This window comes from Rhinolophus ferrumequinum, chromosome 21, assembly GCF_004115265.2.
Source record: "Rhinolophus ferrumequinum isolate MPI-CBG mRhiFer1 chromosome 21, mRhiFer1_v1.p, whole genome shotgun sequence".
NCBI lineage: Eukaryota > Metazoa > Chordata > Mammalia > Chiroptera > Rhinolophidae > Rhinolophus > Rhinolophus ferrumequinum.
The window spans coordinates 23,470,135-23,493,606 of NC_046304.1; the positions used below are offsets into that span (position 1 = coordinate 23,470,135).

Consider the following 23,472-nt stretch of genomic DNA (forward strand, 5'->3'; position numbering starts at 1 on the left):
ACCGCGTCTCAGCCTCTCCTACCCTCCTCAGTGTGGCCCTTTTCTCATTTGCTGATGTGAACAGCTGCTCAGCTATTTTTCAGGCCTTCTTCAGGGGACATTGTTCCACATGTAGTTGTAGATCTGATGTGTCTGCGGGAGGAGGTAGATTCAGGATCTTTTTATGTCACCATCTTGGACTGCTTCCTCTATCTCTTATTTCTGCTTAATCTTAGTTTTGGTCTCTATCTCTTTCTGCAGGGAATGCAGCTAATTGAACCGTCTGCCTCTTGTTCCAGTTCTATTTGGGAAACTGAATCTGGTCTAAGAAGAGATTTTTCCAGCAAGAGGCTGTCTCTGAAAAATCACCTATAAGGTGGCACTGACGTGAGTTTACGTGTATTTCTCAGCTGATCCCTGGGAAGCAAGTGAAAGTGGATTCTGTCTCTTGCTGAAAACCCACTCAATTTTCCCATCCCCCAAATAGAACAGGCCCCTACCCAGCCTTCCCGGTACATAGAGTAAAAAGGTCAAGCTCCTGTGGAAAAAGAAGCCCCCTGAACATATAGCCCAGGGAGTTTTGAAAACCCCTCGGGAAGTTCTCAATTTCACTTGAATGCCTCTGGACTTTGGTGATATGATCTGACTTTAGCCAAAGAGGGGGGACAACAGCAAATGGCAGTGGGAAGACACCCATGAGACGAGGCCTGGGAACCGAGGGACATGGTGAGGAGCACAGTGAGGGCGCAAAACTCGCTAAAGCCAGCCTCCTTCTGGGGTCCAAGCTGTGTCCCCTGCTCTTAACAGGGAAGCCCTGGACCGTGGGGAGATGGAAACAGGGCGATGATAAGGGAATTTTTAAGCATAGGGGTGCTTGTTGACTTCTACATGCAAGAGGGGTCTTGGGTAACCACAGGGCTCATGGTATTTGCAAGAAAAGTTCCAAGTACTCAGTTGACTGGGGCTATTAATGGGGAAGTGGTTTCCACAATGAGAGGAGGTGAGAAGTTGGTGTCACCTGGGACAACACTTAGCTGGTTGCTTCTTACTCAAGCTCGCTAGTCATAGTTTCCCCCAGCAGAACAGAAACATCTGTTATTCCACAGCTGTTCTAACTGTGTCGTTGTTACATACGGAACGATGACATGTGAGTCCTGACTCATGTCAACCCAACTCAAACTACACCCAGGTGGAAAGAGCTGTGTGAGCAAAGCCTGGGCTTCAGGAGCCACGAGAGCGCAGGCAGCCTTTCAAACACCCTATCATTCAAGATTCATCAAGGGCCCCCATAGGCACAAAGCAAAGCGCATAAAGATGTGTTAGATGTAGGAACTAATGTGTCTGAGGAACCTTGAGATGATCTTAGCCTTTGACCAAGATAACCCATGTTTAGGAATCTATTTCCTATGTAAGTAACTTTAAATAGGAAAGAAAATGTGTAGGCATAAGAATATTTGGTCCCCTGCACATTGATAGCAATTTAAAAGTGGATTCAATTGAAATCATCTACAATACGAAATGGCAAAGAAAATTATGGCATCAGTGGGTTGGCTCGTAGGGAGCCTTTACAAACCATGTAATGACGTGGGAAATGCTTAGGTTATAATGATAAATTTAAAAAACCCCGACGCAAGTTGGCTTATTTTCATCAGGACCCACCCAGTGTTTGCAGACGTGGTCCATTCCAAATAATAATCTTTGTGGATGCTGTTCCCCAGAAAGAAGGAAAATAGAAGCAGCAAAGCAAGTAGGAGGTGTCCCCTGTCATCTACCCCTTTGGCCATCTAATATTAAAGGACTTCTCTCTCTTCTTCAATACTGGCAATTTCAGTAATGATGACTCATTAGTCTGAGAGTTCTTTTATTTTCCCTGTCCCCTGTCTTCTACTGATATGAAGCAAGGTGGGCGGTGCTTGTGGCAGGCCCAGTTCCACCCTACTGAATATGTCCTGGAGCAGACATGTAGTTTCATTTTCTGGTGGTTACTTTGGCACCACAAGGAGCTTAATGTCTTTTTAACCTCAGATTTGGGCAAGAGTCATTTATAGGGCAACAGGAATTACACAAGTCAGCACCTCCTTAAAAATAAAGTAATTCAGGAGGGTGGAAGATTGTTTCTAATCTAGAGAGCAAAGGAGAAGAAATGTCCATCACATACAAAGTGTCAGTGCCCTTATAGCAAGAAAAAGAAATCCACAAGAAAAAGACAAACACAGTATAATGAACACATGTTTTTCCTGACCAGCATTTATTCTACATTCCTTCCTGATGCCAGAAACCCATAGTTCCTTTGGGAAGCCACTCTTCCCCATAATTTTCAGACTTTATGTGAAATTCATCCAACCCACAATCCAGGAATGTGCTTTAATTAGCTTAAGCAAGTCAATGAAACCTGTCCGCATAGCTACAGCAATTGGTTATGAATTGGGTTTCTGACCTAAGTCTGTCAAATCTAAAAGAACCTAGTGATTTTTTTCTCAAAGGGAACACAGTCCCTCTCTTCCCTGAAGAAAATGAACAAGGATTCATGTAACACTGAAAGGTACTGGCAACCATCCTGGGACTCTCACATGGGAGGGGGATCAGAAAGAGAAGAAACTAGGATGTGTGGGGGTATCACAGGGCTGCCTGCCTCATCCAGCCTTGCCTGGAGCAAGAGCCACCATGTACCCTTCCGTCTTGCAGCGACAAGTATCATTTAGTCAAGCCTCTTTGAGTTAGGTTTGTTTGTTTGCTTGTTTTCCTCCTTGAAACTACCAGCATCCTGAGAAATACAGCGTCCTGTATCTGTGCAGAGATACAGGGTCTGTTAAAAGCAACAGCCCCTGACTGAAGTGTGGGATTGGTGGAACTGAAAAAGTAGGAGGGAATTTGGTGAGGACCTTATTAAATGGAAGGGGTTTTTAAAGTTTGGTGTGCATGGTAATTACCTGGAGGTTGGTTAAAACACAAGTGGTTCTGCCACACCTTCTAAAGAGGGGAGGAGGGCTTGGAATTTGCATTTCTAATGAGTTCCCAGGTGTTGCTCTTGCTGTGGTCTGGGCACCACCTTTTGAGAACTGCTCTTCTGTGGTATTGCCACTGTTGGATGAACTGCGGTCTGTCGGGTGTCGGTGTTAAGGTCCTGTGCCAAATACTAAGGCTGCAACATTGAGGAATTTGATAGGTAAGATTCTGAATGTCGGAATATAACAGCTACTTCTTGCATCCATGAGTAAGCTCCTTAAGAAAGAGTTTAGACTGCTTTGAAATGGGCTCATCTGAAACCAGAAAAGGAACAAAACCGGCTTTGCTAAGAAAAGCCTTTCCAACTTGTCAACTGTCACCAGTAATCTGGAATCTAGAAGGGCTGCAAATGCAGAAATGTTTACTCCAAGCTAACGTTAGTGCGAGCAGAGGCAGGAAGGTGTGAGACTTAATAGGAGAGAAGCCTGGGGTCCGACTGTGGTCCTAACACCCCCTCCCCACCCTCTCCTATGAAATATTTGTCTTTCTTACATAAAGTGGACAATCAGCTCCTTGTGAAAGTGCTGGGAGAAATGGCTTTTTATTGGGCTCAAATATTTATCACTTCCCCACATTGTCCCACCTCTGCAGGGGCCAAAATGGAGGCAGCGGTCTCTCCCCAGAGGGCTAGGAGGTGGGGATGTTGGGGTGACTGTAGCATTGAGGCCTGTGCTAGGAAGCGCACATTCCCAACCCCAGTTAAAATGCAAGATGTAGGACTGGACACGTGCTCTGCTTCTGGTTGTCTAGCCCAGGGAACTGATCAGAAGCAAAGATCAGAAGCCTGCTATTATTAGAAGGCTTCTCATTGCCAAGGAAGCCACAAGACCCAAATGGCCATTGATTGCTCAACACCTAAGGCAAACCCCAGGCTCCTAGCTCACATGGACAGGAGGTAGACAGCCCCCCGAAAAGGGCTCTTGCCCAGCACACACATGTGTCCACAGAGGACAGTCTCCAGGGGCGCCAACCAGAGAGGCTGACCAGGATCTCAGTCATGTCTCAGACTCTGGAAGGCCATATACACTGGTTAACAATGCGACCCCCATTCTCCCTTTTCCCTCAGAGGGGTCTTTGTTCCATTACTCTGTTCACAACACTTGTACTTGGGGAGTTGAGCTGGTTAAGCTTCTCAGTTGTTTTGGGTTTGCTGGACCTTTGGAAACAGGTGAATGTAAATGAGCAGGTTTTGTTTTTCCCAGGATATTGGAAGCCAACAGAGAAGAAATGGGGTTACCCTCACTGCTGCTTTGGAGACAAAGGCTATTCCTCCCATTCTGACAGTGCCCTCACGTATCACAGGTGTGGAAGGTAATGGTGGTAGGGAATGGGGCATTCCTAATGGAAGGGGAATACAAAATGTTGCCAGGGAGGAGATTTGTGTGTGCGTGTTTGAGATATGAAAGCCTTGGGCAAAAGGACTTGTTTGTTGCATTGCCCTCATTATATAAAAGCCACTATGGCTTCAAGACCAGCCAAGCTGAACTCTGTCTTCTTTCTGTCAACTCAGAATCCCAATCAGAAAATGGTTCCGACGGGTGGAATATCACCCATCCAGAGATAAGGTAAGATAAGACCTGAGAGGTAAGCAATACAATACATACTCACTGAAAAAATAAGTCAAATGAAAAAGAAGAGCAGGAAATAAAAAGGATAAGTACCCATTAAAAATATATATATTAATACCATTTGCTCTAAGAAACCGCAGTTAGCTATTTGATATGTATCTTTCCAAATATTTACCTTTGCAAATATGTATGTGTATGTGGCTTTAAAAATAACAAAAATAATATTTTATACATATAGTTCTGTAGCATACATGCAGAGTATATATGTATATACTAGATGTAAATAGATATACCTTTTGCACATAATATTATGGACACTTTCCATAGATATAGATGTGTTAACATTTGTACTGACTGCGGAATATTCCATTGGTGGGCAGCTTAATCCTCTATGATTTAATCTTTTATTGATGGTCATTTCCATTTGTTTGCCATTTAAAAATCATGCTGTGAAGAATATCCTTGTGCCTATATATTCCTGTTCTTTGGCATTGTTGCTACAAAATAGATTCCTAGAAATGGAATCAGGGCAAATGATACCTAGGCCAAATCGTGTGGGCATCTTAATGTTTGTTCACTAGGAGTGTTTGATTATACTCTAAAGAGTTTGATCACTACAATTCTCAACTAAATTTGGATATAAAAATTAGATTAATTTAATCAAAATGAAATAATCATGGCTTATAAAAAGTTACGCATGTTTGCTTTTTCACACAAGTCTTTTGAATTTCTCCTTTGGCAAAAAGGACTCTAGCCCAGCGTGCATTTCTTGTAGTTAAACTGTAACACAGGCAATCTGTCTAATAAATAACAGCTTTCTCAGTAAACCTGTAAATATAATCCTATTCCACATGTAGGCTGGTTGTCTTTCCCTTGAACATTAGCCATTTATTTTGTAGAGCCTGGATTCTAATTTATTTTCTAAAAGGAAAATAATTTACAATACACCTGTTACCATATGCAAATATGCACCACATTTAGAAAAGAATGGTAAATCCTATTGACTCTTTCAGTAGTTGTTAGCTGTTAACATGTATGTGGAAAATCTGATAAGCTTGGTACAAATATCAGTTTCAGGTTCACATCTAAATTCTGATCATTACTTGTGATTTGTGTGTAGGTGGATTTCATTTTGGGAAATAACTGGGCTAGCAGTTAAGAGCATAACGTATAGTTACATCAAAGTCTAGAACTTAATTGTATCATTTACTTGCTGTGTGATCTTGGCTAAGTTACTTAACCTCTCTGAGCCCTAGCCCCAGTTTACTCTTCTGTCAAATGAGGATATTAATAGTACTTAAGCTATACTGTTTCAGTGTGAGGATCAAGTGGCCACTGCATAAAAAGCACTCAGCTTAGAGTAAGTGTCAATATGTTAGTAATTGTTATTAAGAAAGCTTGATTTATCATAAATATATACTACAAGTATGGTTCTCAATGTTATCCATTCTAGTAGTGAATTTTCCTAGAGCATGTACATCATGATTTGATTAAAAATATTCATAATTTCAATGTTCCGGAAATGTGGCTCTAGTGTAAAGCAGAGTATCTCTGTGGTGGCCTCCCTTCCATTTCTCCCAATTTCTCTCCATTTCACATCTTCCTATTCTTTGCCTCTTATTTCTTTCAACCAGTGCTTCTATTTTGTTTTATAGTTAGTTTCAAGTATACAAAACACTGTAATAGTTAGATATTTATATCTCTCACAAAGTGATAACCCCTCCCCCAATCTACTACCCCTGTGACAGCGTATATAGTTGTTACAATTCCATTGATTCTATTCCCTTGCCGTACTCCATGTCCTGTGATCATATATGTATATATATATATATATTTTATATATAACATATATATATATATTACATCACAGTTGACATTCTATATTATTCAGCTTCAGCTTCAGGGGTACAGTGCAGTGGTCAGGCATCTACACCGTCCATGAAGTGGTCTCCCTCATAAGACAAGTGCCCATCTGACACCCTACCAAAATCTTTACAATGTTATTGATTATATCCCCCAAACTGTCTTTCATGTCAACTAGTGATTCTGATTTGCTAGATAAACAAAACCAAACTCAATGCCAGTTTACTTTTTTAAAATAGCATCTTTATTATTTCTCTGAGCTGAACACAGCACCGAACAGAAACATTCAATACGTATTTCTCAGTCTGGTAGCTTTGGCATCACCTCTGCCTAGAACAAGCTTATGACAGTCACTCAATTACCACCAATCACAGTGCAAGTGAAGGAGAAGGGGAGGGATGGTGGAAAAGGAATCCTGAGACCTCTTCGAGCAAACAGTCCCAAACACAGTGTGACATTTAAAATAAATTACGAAAATTAAATAATATAAATAAATTAAATTTTAAGTTAGGAAGAATCCCAGAGTATGGGCGTTTGGCAACAAGCCCACAAGAGAGGTAGCTGTAGAGGTTATAGTGGTGTTGCCAAGACTCAGGCCCCTGCTCTCCATTGGCCCACCAAGGTCACTGGGTTCCTCAAAGTGTCCAGGCAACTCAGGCATTTGGCTTCAGGCCAGTGATGTATTCCTGGACCCAGGCCTCGCTGGGGTCGGCACAGACCTGCCGCTGTTTTTTGGTTTGGAATCTGTGGAGAAGGTGGAAGGCTTACACCCTGAGGAATGCAGCAGGGGAACCCTGGGCCCTCCATGACCCCTCCATCCTTCTCTGCCCCAGACATCCCAGGGCCAGCCCACTCTCTCAGGGATCCTCTGCCTATCTCAATGCAGACAGTTGCTCTCACTGACTCGGGGGGGCCCCTCAGAGGATCCTGCTGCCTTCTCCTTCTTCCCCTCCCTTCCCTCTGCGCTGGGCCAGCCCTCCTTGGCTCTGCAAGCCCCTGCCCAGATCAGGTCACACCTCAGAGACCTGGGTCCTGCATACCCGATAGGACGTCTTGGAGGATGGGGCCTTTCCAGGATGGCACCCCTGGCCCATCTGTGCCCTTGGTCCCTGCCTCTACCCCACACCCTCTCTATCTCCCTGGAGGTGGGCGGGAAGATTGACACTTACATGACACCGGGCTTGGAGCACTGGCTGCTGGTCTCATAATAGCTGGCTATGAATTTGCGTGGCAACTGCTTGGCGCTATAGGAGAAGCAGCAGGCGGTCGGGGTGTCAGCAGCATCTGTAGAGGAAGGGACAGAATGAGCCCGAGTCAAGAAGAACAGGTAAGATCTGAGATCTAATCCCTGGGAGAATGAGTGTTCAGGGCGTCGGCTGGGAGACAAGGTCACTAGAAGTCATTGGGCATTTTTGCCTAGAAATATCCCTATCTCTGTCCTTGTTTCTGTCTGTGTCCTTCTTTCTCTTGGACTCTTTTTTATGGGTGCTGTCTTTCTCTTAGTGAGCCAGACATCCAAGCAGACTGTTCTCTTATCTCATCTCCCTTCAGGAAATTTTGTCTGGTTCAAGAAGCCATACCCCAGCAAAAGAGAAACTTGGACGTCTCTCCTAAGATATCCAAGGGACAGAGCTCTTGGGGGGACTTAGAGTAAATTAGTGGAAGAATGACACCAGTGGAAAATAACCAGACTTGGATTCTGCCTCTTGCAAACTCATTTCCTTAGGTCCCTATTTTGCCACCTATAAAATGGCACTGTTATTCTCCTACTCTACCCAGATACTGGGACTAGGCTAGTTAAGAACCCCTTATAAGATGAGAATAAAAGCCTGGCGGAAAAAGCAAAGCTGTTTTGTAACCCTTTAAGAAGGTCTCTATTTTGTCTTGGGGGCTCTCAAGACCACAAGAAAAGATAGATGTGGTCTGACCGTGGCCCGAGAGTGGGGACACCAACTGCAACAATAGACTCACATGGTACAGAGAAGACCTGGCTGCACAGGGTCGTGGTGCAGAGAAGGACGGCAAGGGCAGCCCCGGGAACCTTCATGCTGCTGAGCAGATGGAGCGTGGGCTCGAGTAGCAGGAGAACAGAGCTGGGAGTGGGCACTCACTGCTGGCTGCGTCCTTCTGGAGTGCACAGCCATCTCCTCTGCCCTTTATAGGCAGCCCCGCCGATGGGGAAATGGAATCTGGGGGTGAAGAGGGAAATTTTTAAGCATAGCAGTGTTGTCACGCTGAGTGTTGTGCAACTCAGGGTCCCAGGAGACCACAGGAGTTCAGGATATCTAAGAATAGCTTCTATGAGCTATAAATTTCAGCCCACAACTCATGAGTTGTTCTGGTTTCTTGTGAGGAAATTGTTTCCCCCAGAAGAGGACGCGAGAAGAGTGTGTGTCGCCCCAGGGCTATTCTTAGCTGGTCCCTTCCATAGAAACTGATCTATACGTGAACTCTCCAGCCCTGTCCTTTCCACAGAGCTGAAACTTCTGTGCTTCCTCAGCGGCTCTCACCACACGGGGGGGGGGGGGGGGGTTGGTACATGAAATGATGCCACAGCCTTTCTTGGAGAAGAAGCTGAATTAAAGAATCCCTGCTAGAGGACCAGGCAGCATAAGGTCACAGTTCTGTCATTTGTCCCTTCCTCAAATAGTCACTGGGTTAAACACCAGTTGAGGATCAGAAAGATGCATTTGATGTGGGTGTTAATATGTCAGGAGCCTAAAAATATTTATACCCGTTAATCTAAAGGGCACATTTCTAGGAAAGAGTTCTAAAGGAACAAACCCAAATATGGAGGCACCTTCAAATATAACCCAGCATCACTTTAGCTCTAAAATTAGGAAACCTACATTTTCCTCTATCAGGGAATGATGAAGTAAATTATGGTATGTGCACTGGCTTGCTTATTATTAGGCATTTAAACTGAAGTAGCTAAATATAATCAAAACATCAGTTGTAAAAATGTAAGATGAAAAATTGTACAAATTGTATAAGATGAACTGTGCAAATATATATGTGTATATATGTATACACACATATATGACAAATATTGTAACCATATATATGTGTGTGTGTGTATATATATATATTCATATATATATATATATATATTTTTCTGTGTATGTAAATGCTAGGCCTGAAAAAAATAAAAAGCATTGGAAATAAATGCCCCAAAGCATCAATAGTACTTACATAGGTGTGGTAGATCTATGAGTGATTAATTTTCTTGTTTTCCACTTTTTCTGGAGTTTTCTCATTTCTTTAAAGTGAGAGTGTATTACCTTTCTTGTCAGCCCACAAATTTACAAACACAGTTTGTTTTAAAACGTTTACAGCAACATTGGTTGGAAAGCAGGTTGTTGTCAATTGTTTAATTTTAATGTGAAAGAAATTTTTGAGAAATAAACTAAAGTTTCTCTCCAATGGTCTTTGCTAAAATGAAGTCTTGATTCCCATTTTTCTGAGCTGTTTTAAGGACCCTGTATGATATTTGCATAAATAATGCCAAATTCAAAGCCATTTCTTACTCTTTTGAATTCATAATTTCAGTGGTGTGAAAGGGTCTACTTTCTTAGTCAGATCCATATGTTTCTTTTCCTTTTTCCATTCTTTATTATTTTATTGTTCCATAATTAATGAGCATAAATCACATTTAGTTCTTTTTAACGGTCTTTGTCCTCTAGATGCCCCTGGTCTACTACGGGCAGGTAAAGAATATAAACAGGTAACCACAGCACTTAGAAAGTGCTGATTTCAGGAGAAAAAGAAATGAAAGCTCAGAACGCCAGGAGGAGGGAGCAATGACCTCCCTCAGGAGGGTTGAGGAAGGCTTCATGGAAGGGTTGTAACTTTGGCTGGGTCTTGAAAGTTACACAGGAGTTGAACATACACAGATGGGGTGGGAGTGGAGGGCCAGTGGATACAGAATCAGAGGTGTGAATATTGCTGGCTCAGAAGGAGGAGTGAGCCGTTCAGTGCAGCTGCAGGGTGGTGGAGCAAATACGGATGGTGAAGCTAAAGGGGGGCCAAACCAGGAGGGCTTTCACTAGCCCCAAAAGGGGTTAGACCAATGGAGGAAACAAGACATAAGCACAGTGAGACCACACGATTGCAATTCTGTCCTTCCTGTATCTGTAGAGTTACTTCTCTTAAAACACATGGGCTGTGTTTCTGTCCCATCCCTATGATGGCTAATGCTGGTTGTGAGGGATGGAAAGCAAAGACAAGATCAGGGGCAATGGCAGGTTTCTCTGAGGCTTTAACATGCATGTGTCTTGCTTTGTTACTGTCAATTCCAAATAAGGAATCACTTGTTTCACTGGAAACTCTAGATCACAAACAATGCCTCCACCTCACCCACCTCCTCCACCCCAGCCCTCGACTGATACCCTGAATTGCATTCCCTCAATTACTTCTTGAGGGAAACCCCTGTCATACTCGTGACTCAGTTTCTGACAGCTGGCTTCTATGGGTTGGGGAGGGCAAGAAAAAGGAAATGGAAACTGCTGAAATCAATCACTTTCTAATAATGGACCTTATTAGCTACCTCCATGAGTACAGCACTTACCACATTGTGTTGTAGTGAGTTACTTATGGCATTTTCTCTTCAAAAAATTTAGACCACGTCCTATTGACTTTAAACCAAATTCATACTATGTCTAGTTGGTGGCTTTTACCAAATCCTAGCACCTGATGATAATAACAGGATGAATTTTCTGATATGGTATCTATTTATTATAATTTTGTTCTTTTTAATGAATATAAAATTTTATCTCAGTTATTATACATGTAAGATTTTCTATATCCATCCTAAAGTCAGGAAATAGCCCTTTGTCATACGTGTTTTTATTGAACTGGAAAACAACATACTTGTAGGCAGAGTAGGTGCTTCCTAGGCATGTGTTGAATGTATAATATGAGGGAGCTTTAGGATGATTGAATTGGTCTTGAAGGGTTTTAGAAATGTCCCAGGTGGTAAATTCCTGTTCCCAGGTGAAATGATTTGCACATATAGGTGGACTCTATCACACAGATAGCATTGGTCAGGTTTGTATTTCACTGTGTGCGTTATTTAGCAAAGACTGTCCAGTCATAACCGCAATGCCTGACACGTAGTGGAGCTTAATAATATTTGGTGAGTGAATGAACAAATCAGTGATTTGACCAGCAGGATGTGCTATGCCCAAGTCCCATAATAGAGCTGGAAGATGAACAGGAAGGTAAAGATCAGAAAACTGTGGTGTCAAGGTCAGGATCTCTGGGGATCAGCAAAGATCTCTCAGGCGGTGGTGACAGAAATAGCCAGCAGTCAACATGGTGGATCCGTCCGCGCAGAGGGCCACGATTTGTGTCCTTGCTGTCAGGCTCAGTCCAGCCTCTTTGAGGCCCCACCTCCGTCCAGCAGAGGGTCCCAGCCGTGAGTACAGGGGGTTCTGGCTGAACAATTCATGTTCTGCAACATCACCGCCTTGTCCTGCTCTGCTCGCCTCCTCTTCACTGGATTGGTTTCCTTTCAGTTTCTGGCCCGCAGTTCCACTTCCCCAGCATGAGTCTCAGTCTCCCCTTTTGGCAACAGTGGCTCCAGGGATGGGTTCACTGACGACGATGCCCGTTTGGCCCAGTCTCCGCCTCGTTTCTGCAGGTGTGGCCCAGGGTGAGGTAGCACAGGCTTGGCCCCACCTTTCATGTGGGTAGAAACAATATCCTTGGGGCCTCTTTCTAGCATCCTCCAGAGACAATGTCTCCATGCAGCCCCTACTCTTTGCTTTTCCTTCTTGAATTCTTATTCTTTCCGTGTGTGTGTGTGTGTGTGTGTGTGTGTGCAGTAGGTCAATATGTACATCTTGGTATTGGACTAGATTCTTTCCCCTGTTCCCCCTTCTGTATTCTCTACTCAGTAAAAGCATCCCCTCCTACCCAGCTTCTAAGCCAGAAAGCTGGATCACCCTTGGCTTGTCCCTCCCCTTCACCTCCTACATCTACAGTTTTCCCACCTTACTGGTGGTTTCACTTTCTTTGGTTTCAGTTCCCTGCAGTCAATGGTCCCAAAATATAAATTGGAAAATGCAGATATAAACAATCCATAAGTCTTAAACTCTGCGCCGCCCTGCTCCATCTCACCGGGGACGTGAATTATATCTTGGTCCAGTGTATCCACGCTATGTACACTACCTGCCACTTAGTCACTAAGTAGCCATCTCAGTTATCAGATTGACTTGGTATCACTAGTGCTTGTGTTCAAGTAACACTTATTCTACCTAATGGTGATGCCAAAGCTTCATGGCAGTGATGCTGGAAGCTTGGATATGCCAACGAGAAGCCGTAAAGTGCCTCCTTTAAGTGAAAAGATGTGTATGTCATATAGGAAAAAACATAGGATATATATGGTGCAGGACTATGTGAGGTGTTAGGTATACACTGGCGATCTTTGAATGTATCCCCCGCAGATAAAGGGAGGGAGGGCATTACTGTCTTCAATCTATTGTGTTTTGAAATGAGGTGTATCTGCTTCTCACCGTTCCCATTGCCACTGTCTTAGCTCAGGCCCTCAGCATTTCTGACCACGACAGCTGTGTTTCCTATCAGCTGTTTTTCTTCCAGTTTGCCTCTCTTCCATCTGTCCTATCATCACACAGCATCCAAAGTGATTTTGCACATCAGGCTCCATCTCTTTTTCTTGAACATTCTTTTAATGCTCTGCACTGTTTCCAGCATGAAATGGAAGCTTCTCCTCTGTGACCTTGCCCCTGCTTTTCTCTTTGGCCATGGATCTTGCTACATCCCAACTTCCTGGAAACCAAGACTCAGCCCTCTGAACTACATGTAATTCCTTACAAGTGCAGCTTTTCTTTCTGCTTTTCAGGAATGAGATGTCACCTTGGAAGGCACAATTTTCCCTTCTTGAAAATCACAGGGAAGAGTGAAGTACTTTAAGCATGGGTGCGCCCCATGACAGCTACAGACATTAATATTTAGAACAAATAAGGAAAACCACTATTTAATTCCCATAGTTTTGCAAGGAAAAGAGAAATTCATGGATTCTACTGTTCAAAGACATGCCAAATGTAAATCTGAAAGACATTTTATTAGGTTGGTGCAAAAGTAATTGCAGCTTTTGCAGTTATTTTTAACATTTTAAACTGCTGTTACCTTTGCACCAACCTAATACATCATGATTACAGACTTTGGCTGTTAAGCTTTCAACATAAATTTATAGTGGGCCATATTCCTTTATTGGTTTACTTACTTACACTCTGGAACCAGACCCCCTTGGTGTCATTTCCAAATCTATTAGCTGTGTGTTCTTCCTTAGATTACTTAACTCTCTGGGCTTCATTTTGCTCATATGTGAAAGGGGATAGTAATACTGTGTTTTCCCAAAAATAAGACCTAGCTGGACCATCAGCTCTAGTGCGTCTTTTGGAACAAAAATTTATATAAGACCCAGTGTTATCTAACATAATATAAGACTGAGTCTTATATTAATTTTTGCTCCAAAAGACGCATTAGAGCTGATGGTTCGGCTCGGTCTTATTTTCGGGGCAACATGGTCCCTGCCTCAGAGGATTGAATACGTTAGTGTTTATAAAAAGATTCATTTACTACTGCTTCCTGGCCTTTGTGAGCTTCACCGAGTCACCTTCACTTCACCTTCAGGTCACCAGCAGCGGCCAAACCAGGCAGGGCTTTCAGTGAACACTAGGAATTCCCTGTGGAGGGCTGTAAACACTCACATGTGCACACATTTTCTCCCCAATATCGACAAACTCACGGTTAGGTATCTCCAACCCCATTTTTATACTTGAGGAACATTCTTATTCTGGGTCTTCCAAACTGATTTGTACTGACTTTATTCTCCTTCTCTAGTAGAGGTCCACGTGGCCAAACTGAAACCTGTAGTTCTCTTCCCATCTGCTCCCTTCTTGTTCTAGGACAGACTGACCCGAACTCCTCCCCTCCTGACTTCAGCCCGAGGAAGATGGCTGTGTGAGGGATAACCCCTAGTGGTCGGCAGTTTCTCTCTCTGTGGTCACATTCTATATTTGTGACAACAAGGAAGAAAGAATATAGATGTCAGAGTCAGAAGAATCTCACTTCAGATCTTCGCACTGCCCCTTAGAATTGTTGTCTTGAGGTGATCAGTGAACTCTCCTCTACTTTCTGTTCCTCTTGCCTCAGGGGAATAATCACCCCACTGCTCAGGGTTTTGTTAGGATTTCCTGTTATGTGTCTAAGCAGCTCATCCACTGCCTGGCACATCGCAAACGTTCTGTAAGTCAGAGGTAATTGTCCTGCTGGGTCCTTCTGCACGTGCAATGCTGGACTCTTTCTTTCAGCCTAAGGCAACATACAGGGACCTACGGTCACTCAAGCCAGCAGAAGGAGGCCCAGGAATGGGACATGGAGTCCAGTTCCTCCTTCCTTCTTGGGGCCAGGCTTATGGTAAAGACAGGAAAGACTGTAAGGGGGCCTCCAGTGTCTGGAGGTGCCAACCACCCAGAGGAGCATGACTGTCATCAACAAGCCCCTTCTAGCAGGTGTGAGTATTTTCTCTTTCCTGTGGGGTTTACAATTCTCTCCTCAGTCTCAGACACTGCCTCTGGTGTACCACTTCCCTCTAGCGCTCAAACCACTTCTCTGCCTCCTTTTTTCCACTGTGATGACATCGTGCTGGACAGGAGAAGCTGTGCAGAGCTCCTCACTCTCAGCTAGCTTCACTTTCCTCATTGGTACCATGACGTCATTTCTACCCTGGAAATTCCACTTGCTCTCCTGTGCCCCCACCTCTGTCCCAGTCCTCAGCGTTCCTATAAAGAAGGGATCACATCTCAGTGTCAGCACAGAACACAGTCGGGTTCTGAAGCTCTTTGGTTCTGAAGTCTCAGCTCCGGGAAAGCTTCTCCTCTGCCGAGACCATGAAGCTCTGCGTGACTGTCCTCTCTCTCCTTGTGCTAGTGGCTGCCTTCTGCTCCCCAGCACTCTCAGCACCAAGTAAGTTTGTTCTTTCAGCTACTACTTCTAGAGCCATGGTGTAGGCAGCTCCCACTTTACTGTATGGGAAGGTCCACCAGTGGCTTCTGGGGATGGGAGAAAAGAGAACTGGGAAGATTACGTAGCTGCTATTTAATGCAGAGTCTAATAGATGTTCAGTAATATTCTGGTTCCTGTGTTCTTGTGAAATATAATCAGTAGGCTAGTTTAAGCAAGTTCCTGTCTTTCTCTGTGCCTTGGTTTATCCACTTGTAAAATGAATGGAGTTAGACGTGTGCTCTGAGACCCAATCTAGTTCCATTGCCTTCTTTTAGCATCTTGTATTCAAAATTAGATTCCTACTCTGGGTAGGTGGGATTAGATATCAGGGACTATAGTTGGGGATCTCCACAGAGATGCCGACAGAATATTTATAACTAGAAGCCAGAACGAGCGGCTCCTTGTAGAGCTTTGACCTCACGCGGCTTTTCTTTCCAGTGGGTTCAGACCCTCCCACTGCATGCTGCTTCACTTACACCCTGCGGAAGCTTCCTCGCAGCTTTGTTACGGATTACTATGAGACCAGCAGCCTCTGCTCCCAGCCAGCTGTGGTGTAAGTATCAACCTCTGGGCTCCTCTGGGAGGAAGGGCGAGGGCAGGGTTAGAAAAGGGGCCTGTTTGGGGCTGGAGAGGATCAAACAGTAGGGAGGCAGGTCTCAGGGCTGAAGCCCTCCCAGAAACCAGTGAGGTCATGAGGTTACCCGTTGGGTCCTAGAGGGGGATGCGGGGAGCCTAGGGAGAAGATGAAGGGTTTCTGGGGAGGAAGTTAGCCAGAGGCCAGGAAACCAGGGAAAGGGAAAGGAGAAGAAATATGGGTTGACTCCTTAAACGGTGCTTAGAAAAGCATATGAAAAAGTTATTGCTAGGGGCGGTAGGGTATCATGGGGAGAGGTAGGCATATTGATTGTAAAACTCATTGGTTCCTTGTGTGGGCAACCAGAGCTAAATCCAGGGTGAAAGGTACAAGGAGTCTCGTTCTAGTACCACCCCAGGAAGGGTGTTCTTACCCACTAGAGGGTTCAACTTGAACCGTAGTCAAACGGAGGGAAGTAGCTACCACAGGGAAGGTCCCATGGGATCTAATCACTCCTGTTCCACAGATTCCAGACCAAAAAGGGAAAACAAATCTGTGCCAACCCCAGCGAACCCTGGGTCCAGGAGTACATGGAAGACCTGGAACTGAACTGAGCCAATCCAAGCACAGGGGCAGGAAAAATCCAGAGAAGGTCACCTGAGCCTGACGCTTCTCAGTGAGATGTACCCTCTCCGTGTTTACAACTCCTCTCTGTAGTCCCTGTTCCTTCTCTTAATTTAATTTTTATTATGTGCTGTGTTATTGTATTTGGTGGTATTACCTTTATTTATGTGTTTTTTGTTTTTTTGCCAAAGGACACATGTCCCCCACGGGAATGGTCCACCATCACTGTTTCTCTGCTATTGTTAGCACTTGGATAATGCAGTTGATTGCATGTGTTTTCATAATAAAAGTTAAAAAAAAATGTGGACAGCTGATTGTTTTTTAATACGATTTGGAGTGAAGAGATTGCCTAGTATGATTTAGACAAACTACATATAGAGACAAACTACAGTTTCCAAACAGTAAGAATGAGAACTTCCTGAGTACTTCAGATGGGCTAAATGCTCTAAAGACAGAACCTCACTTAATACTTCCAAAAAGTATTTTATCACCCTTAAAAGTAGGGACTCTTACCCAGTTTCACAGAGGAGGAAACACAGGCACAGAGCTGATGTGACTTGCTGAGGCTTGGAGGTCTGCTTGGAGAGCACCATGAAAGGGTGATCCCAAAGGATAGCTGTGATGCTAAGGGTATCATTTCAACATCTTGCAGGGAAGTGTTATAAGCAGCAACAACACAATAGAGAGGGAAGGTGAGGTAGTTCAGAGTCAGAAAAGTGGGCCTCCCTCTCTTATTATCAGCGTATCATTAGGAAAGGCATCTTGCCTCATTGGACCTCAAGTTTTCACACCAGTAAAGTGGAGTTAATATCATCCACTTTGAAGGGCTGTTCTAAGGTGATGTGTGAAGCAGCCATCACAGGGCCTGACATCTGGAAGATTTTCTCTTCCTCTCTGAGCCTTAGCTTTTCACTTAAAAGAGACATAGTGTCTATCTTCCCCATGTCATCACGCGGATTACAATAGAGGTGGATCAGCTCTCTAAAGCCCAAAGCAACATGAGGCGTTATCATGAAGACAGAAGAACAAATGTCAGAAGTGGTTCTGGAGTGTTGTGGGAGTATCCTAAAGCCACGTCTCCCTAATAATTCTTCTGCCAAATCCTAGCACCCAGGGATTATCCCATGATGAATTGTCTGCTACAGTCTCTGTGTCTTATAGTTTTCTTCTCTTTAATGAAGGTGGTTAATTGAGTATCAAATTTTATCTCAGTAATTATATATGTAATACTTGCCATATCAGTCCTAAAATCAGGCAATAGCCCTTTGTCATACGTGTTTTTACTTGAACTGGAAAACAACGTACTTGTAGGCAGAGTAGGTGCTTCCTAGGCATGTGTTGAATGTATAATATGAGGGAGCTTTAGGATGATTGAATTGGTCTTGAAGGGTTTTAGAAATGTCCCAGGTGGTAAATTGCTGTTCCCAAGTGAAATGATTTGCACATGTAGGTGGACTCTATCACACAGATAGCATTGGTCAGGTTTGTATTTCACTGTGTGCATTATTTAGCAATGACTGTCCAGTCATAAATGCAATGCCTGACACGTAGTGGAGCTTAATAATATTTGGTGAGTGAATGAACAAATCAGTGATTTGACCAGCAGGATGTGCTATGCCCAAGTGCCATAATGGAGCTGGAAGATGAACAGGAAGGTAAAGATCAGAAAACCATGGTGTCAAGGTCAGGATCTCTGGGGATCAGCAAAGATCTCTCAGGCGGTGGTGACAGAAATAGCCAGCAGTCAACATGGTGGATCCGTCCGCACAGAGGGCCGTGATTTGTGTCCTTGCTGTCAGGCTCAGTCCAGCCTCTTTGAGGCCCCACCTCCGTCCAGCAGAGGGCCCCAGCCGTGAGTACAGGGGGTTCTGGCTGAACAATTCATGTTCTGCAACATCACCGCCTTGTCCTGCTCTGCTCGCCTCCTCTTCACTGGATTGGTTTCCTTTCAGTTTCTGGCCAACAGTTCCACTTCCCCAGCATGAGTCTCAGTCTCCCCTTTAGGCCACAGTGGCTCCAGGGATGGGTTCACTGACGACGATGCCCGTTTGGCCCAGTCTCTGCCTCGTTTCTGCAGGTGTGGCCCAGGGTGAGGTAGCACAGGCTTGGCCCCACCTTTCATGTGGGTAGAAACAATATCCTTGGGGCCTCTTTCTAGCATCCTCCAGAGACAATGTCTCCATGCAGCCCCTGCTCTTTGCTTTTCCTTCTTGAGCTCTTATTCTCTCTATTTGTATGGGTGTGTGTGTGTGTGTGTGTGTGTGTGCAGTAGGTCAATATGTACATCTTGGTATTGGACTAGATTCTGTCCCCTGTTCCCCCTTCTGTATTCTCTACTCAGTGAAATCACCCCCTCCTACCCAGCCTCTAAGCCAGAAAGCTGGGATCACCCTTGGCTTATCCTTCCCCTTCACCTCCTATATCTACAGTTTTCCCGCCTTACTGGTGGTTTCACGTTCTTTGGTTTTGGTTCCCTGCAGTCAATGGTCTGAAAATATAAATTGGAAAATGCAGATATAAACAATCCATAAGTCTTAAATTCTGCGCCGCCCTGCTCCATCTCACCGGGGACGTGAATTATATCTTGGTCCAGTGTATCCACGCTATGTACACTACCTGCCACTTAGTCACTTAGTAGCCATCTCAGTTATCAGATTGACTTGGTATCACTAGTGCTTGTGTTCAAGTAACACTTATTCTACCTAATGGTGATGCCAAAGCTCCAGGGCAGTCATGCTGGAAGCTTGGATATGCCAACGAGAAGCCGTAAAGTGCCTCCTTTAAGTGAAAAGGTGTGTATGTCATATAGGAAAAAACATAGGATATATATGGTGCAGGACTATGTGAGGTGTTAGGTATACACTGGCAGTCTTTGAATGTATCCCCCGCAGATAAAGGGATGGAGGGTGTTACTGTAGTCAATCTATTGTGTTTTGAAATGAGGTGTACCTGCTTCTCACCGTTCCCATTGCCACTGTCTTAAATCAGATATCATCATTTCTTCCCATGACAAGTATAAAAGTTTCTTTTACAGCTGTTTTATGTTCCAGTTTGCCTCTCTTCCATCTGTCCCGTTATCACACAGCATCCAACGTGATTTTGCAAGTCAGTCTCTGTCTGTTTTGTTGAAACGTCTTTCAATACTCTGCATGTTTCCAACATGAAACGGAAGCTGCTCCTGTATGACGTGGTCACTGCTTCTCTCTTTGGCCACAGATCATGGTACATCCCAACTTCCTGGAAACCAAGACTCAGCCCTCTGAACTACATGTAATTCCTTACAAGTGCAGGTTTCCTCTTTGCTTTTCATGAATGAAGTGTCAATTTACAAGGCAAAATTTTCCCTTCTTGAAAATTACAAGGAAGAGTGAGGTACTTTAAGCATGGATACGCTCCAGGACAGCTGCAGACATTAATATTTAGAACAAATAAGGAAAACTACTATTTATTCATTTATTTTTTCCTAGTATTGTACCAGGCTTGGTTTAATGTAATATTCCTTTTTTTTTTTTTTACTTTTTTGCACAAAACAATGTAATAGTTAGACATTTATCATTTATATCCCTCACACAGTGACAACCTTCCTCCCTCCATCCACTACCCCTTTGACATCGCACACAGCCTTTACATTTCCACTGTCTCCATTCCTAATGCTGTGTTCCGCTTCTTGTAACTATATATATATATGATTGTAGTTGACATTCATTATTGTTCAGCTTAAGCTTCAGGTGTGCAGTGCAGTGATCAGGCATCTACATCATCCCTGAGGTGGTCTCCCTAATGAGACAAGTGTCCATCAGATACCCTACAAAATCTTTACAACATTATTGATTACATTCCCCGAATTGACTTTCGTATCCCCGTGGCAATCTTGTGGTTACTGCCTGTGCTTTCTAATCCCCTCACCTTCCCCCTTATCCCCCACCCCCATCTAGCAACCCTCAGTTTTTCCTCTATGTGTCGAGACTGTTTCTGATTAGTTCATTCATTTATTCTTTTCTTTAGATTCCACATATAAGTGAGATCATATGGTATTTGTCTTTCTCTGTCTGACTTATTTCACTTAACATAACGTTTTCTAGGTCCATCCATAGTGTTGTAAATGGTAAGATTCCATTCTTCTTTATGGCTGCGTAATATTCCATTGTATAAATGTACCATGGTCTTTTTTTTTTTTTTTAAATTTATTTTTAATTTATTGGGGGTGACAATTGTTAGTAGAATTACATAGATTTCAGTTGTGCAATTCTGTATCACATCATCCATAAATCACACTGTGTGTTCACCACCCAGAGTCAGCTCCCCTTCCATCACCGTACATTTGATCCCCCTCACCCTCATCCCCCACCCCCCAACCCCCTTACGCTCTGGTAACCACCAAATTACGTTCCCCAGATTAATTTTCAAACCCCGTGGCCATCCTGTGGTCACCGACTGCCCTCCAATCCCCTCACCCTCCCCCCCACCCCCCACCCCCCCCGCCCATCTAGCAACCCTCAGTTTTTCCTCATTGTCTCCCAAACTGTTTCTGATTAGTTCATTCACTTATTCTTTTCTTTACAATCAGCAAATAAGTGAGATCATATGGTACTTATCTTTCTCTGTCTGACTTATTTCACTTAACATAATGTTCTCTAGATCCATCCATGTTGTTGCAAATGGTAAGATTTCTTTCTTCCTTATGGCTGTATAATACTCCATTGTGTAAATGTACCACAGTTTCTTAATCCAGTCATCTACCGATGGGCATTTTGGTTGTTTCCATGTCTTAGCTATTGTGTATAGTGCTGCAATAAACATAGGAGTGCACAGAGATTTTTGAATTGAAGTTCTGGATTTCTCCGGATAGATACCTAGGAGTGGAATTACTGGATCATAAGGTAGTTCCATTTTCAGAATTTTGAGATACCTCCATACTGTTTTCCATAGCGGCTGCACCAGTCTGCAATCCCACCAACAGTGCACAAGCGTTCCCTTTTCTCCACATCCGCGCCAGCACTTGTTGTTTGTTGATTTATTGATGATAGCCATTCTGACTGGGGTGAGGTGGTATCTCATTGTGGTTTTTATTTGCATTTCTCTGATGGTTAGTGAGGTTGAGCATTTCTTCATATGTCTATTTGCCATCTGTATGTCCTTTTCAGAGAAATGTCTCTTCAAGTCCTCTGCCCATTTTTTAATTGGATCGTTTGTTTTTTTGGAGTTGGGTTGAGTAAGTTTTCCATAGATTTGTGATATTAATCCCTTATCAGATATATCATTGGCAAATATCTTTTCCCATTCAGTAGGATCCCTTCTTGTTTTATTGATGGTTTCCTTTGCTGTGAAAAAACTTTTTAGTTTGATATAATCCCACATGTTTATTCTTTCTCTTAGTTCCCTCGCGCGAGGGTGTATATCAGTAAAAATCTTACTCCGGGTAATGTCTGAGAAGTTTCTTCCTATATTTTCTTCTAGGTATTTTATGGTTTCAGACCTTACATTTAAGTCTTTAAGCCATTTTGAATTTATTTTTGTATATGGTGTAAGGAGGTGGTCCAACTTCATTTTTTTGCATGTGTCTGTCCAGGTTTCCCCAGCACCATTTATTGAATAGACTGTCATTACTCCATCGTACATTCTTGCTTCCATTGTCGTAGATTAAATGGCCATATAGGCGTGGATTTATTTCTGGACTCTCTATTCTGTTCCATTGATCTATGTGTCTGTTTTATGCCAGTACCATGCTGTTTTGATTACTGTAGCCTTGTAGTATAATTTGAAGTCAGGTATTGTTATACCTCCCACTTTGTTCTTATTTCTCAAGATTGCCTTTGCTATTCGGGGTCTTTTATGGTCCCATATAAATTTTAGGATTATATGTTCTATTTCTGTGAAAAACGACGTTGGCAGTTTGATAGGAATTGCATTGAATATGTATATTGCCTTAGGCAGTATGGACATTTTAACTATATTAATTCTTCTTATCCATGAACATGATATGTGTTTCCATCTATTTATATCTTCCTTCATTCCTTTCATCAGTGTCTTATAATTTTCTGAGTATAGATCTTTTACTTCTTTGGTTAAATTTATTCCCAGGTATTTTATAGTCTTTGGAGCGATTGTAAATGGGATTGTTTTTTTAATTTCTCCTTCTGATGTTTTTATTATTGGTATATACAAATGCAACTGATTTCTGAATATTAATTTTGTATCCTGCCACTTTACTAAATTCATCTATCAGCTCTAATAGCTTCTTGGTGGAGTCTTTAGGGTTCTCTATATATAGTATCATATCATCTGCATACAATGATAACTTTACTTCCTCCTTACCAATCTGGATGCCTTTTATTTCTTTTTCTTGTCTGATTGCTGTGGCAAGAACTTCCAGAACTATGTTTAATAGAAGCGGAGATAGTGGGCATCCTTGCCTTGTTCCTGATTACCATGGTCTTTTAATCCAGTCATCTACTGATGGAAATTTTAGTTGTTTTCATGTCTTGGCTATTGTGTATAGTGCTGCAATAAACATAGGGATGCATAAATTTTTTTGAATTAGAGTTTTGGCTTTCTCCAGATAGATACCTAGGAGTGGAATTCCTGGGTCATAAGGTAGTTCCATTTTCAAATTTTTGAGATACCTCCATACTGTTTTCCATAGTGGTTGCACCAATCCGCAAACTGTGCACAAGGGTTCCCTTTTCTCCACATCCTCACCAGCAATTGTTGCTTGTTGATTTATTGATGATAGCCGTTTTGACTGGGGTGAGGTGGGATTTCATTGTGGTTTTTATTTGCATTTCTCTAATGATTAGTGAGGTTGAGCATTTTTTCATATGTCTGTTG

The 23,472-nt window shown here is 43.1% G+C and overlaps 2 protein-coding genes and 1 long non-coding RNA gene across 3 annotated transcripts; 2 read left to right on the forward strand and 1 right to left on the reverse strand.

Moving 5' to 3' along the window:
- Positions 1 to 272: 272 nt before the first annotated feature.
- LOC117012840 (uncharacterized) lies at positions 273 to 4,621 on the forward strand. The gene is made up of 3 exons (XR_004421235.1): positions 273 to 366; positions 4,188 to 4,287; positions 4,496 to 4,621. It is a non-coding gene; the product is annotated as an uncharacterized LOC117012840 (long non-coding RNA).
- Positions 4,622 to 6,568: 1,947 nt separating this feature from the next.
- LOC117014057 (C-C motif chemokine 3-like) lies at positions 6,569 to 8,996 on the reverse strand. Its single transcript, XM_033091795.1, has 3 exons — positions 8,388 to 8,996; positions 7,586 to 7,700; positions 6,569 to 7,160 (listed from the first exon to the last, which is right to left on the reverse strand). The coding sequence occupies exons 1-3, from the start codon at positions 8,461 to 8,463 to the stop codon at positions 7,070 to 7,072; spliced, it is 282 nt and encodes a 93-aa protein (XP_032947686.1). The 5' UTR covers positions 8,464 to 8,996; the 3' UTR covers positions 6,569 to 7,069.
- A 5,239-nt stretch (positions 8,997 to 14,235) lies between these two features.
- LOC117014059 (C-C motif chemokine 4) lies at positions 14,236 to 16,896 on the forward strand. Its single transcript, XM_033091797.1, has 3 exons — positions 14,236 to 15,407; positions 15,885 to 15,999; positions 16,547 to 16,896. The coding sequence occupies exons 1-3, from the start codon at positions 15,332 to 15,334 to the stop codon at positions 16,632 to 16,634; spliced, it is 279 nt and encodes a 92-aa protein (XP_032947688.1). The 5' UTR covers positions 14,236 to 15,331; the 3' UTR covers positions 16,635 to 16,896.
- The last annotated feature ends 6,576 nt before the right edge of the window (positions 16,897 to 23,472 follow it).

Coding starts and splice junctions, on each gene's coding strand:
- LOC117014057 (XM_033091795.1), bottom strand. CDS start 8,463: ATGAAGGTTCCCGGGGCTGCCCTTGCCGTCCTTCTCTGCACCACGACC. Junction 7,701..8,387: donor CCAGGTCTTCTCTGTACCAT/GTGAGTCTATTG, acceptor CTTCCTCTACAG/ATGCTGCTGACACCCCGACC. Junction 7,161..7,585: donor TGCTCCAAGCCCGGTGTCAT/GTAAGTGTCAAT, acceptor CCTTCTCCACAG/ATTCCAAACCAAAAAACAGC.
- LOC117014059 (XM_033091797.1), top strand. CDS start 15,332: ATGAAGCTCTGCGTGACTGTCCTCTCTCTCCTTGTGCTAGTGGCTGCC. Junction 15,408..15,884: donor CCCAGCACTCTCAGCACCAA/GTAAGTTTGTTC, acceptor TTTTCTTTCCAG/TGGGTTCAGACCCTCCCACT. Junction 16,000..16,546: donor TGCTCCCAGCCAGCTGTGGT/GTAAGTATCAAC, acceptor CCTGTTCCACAG/ATTCCAGACCAAAAAGGGAA.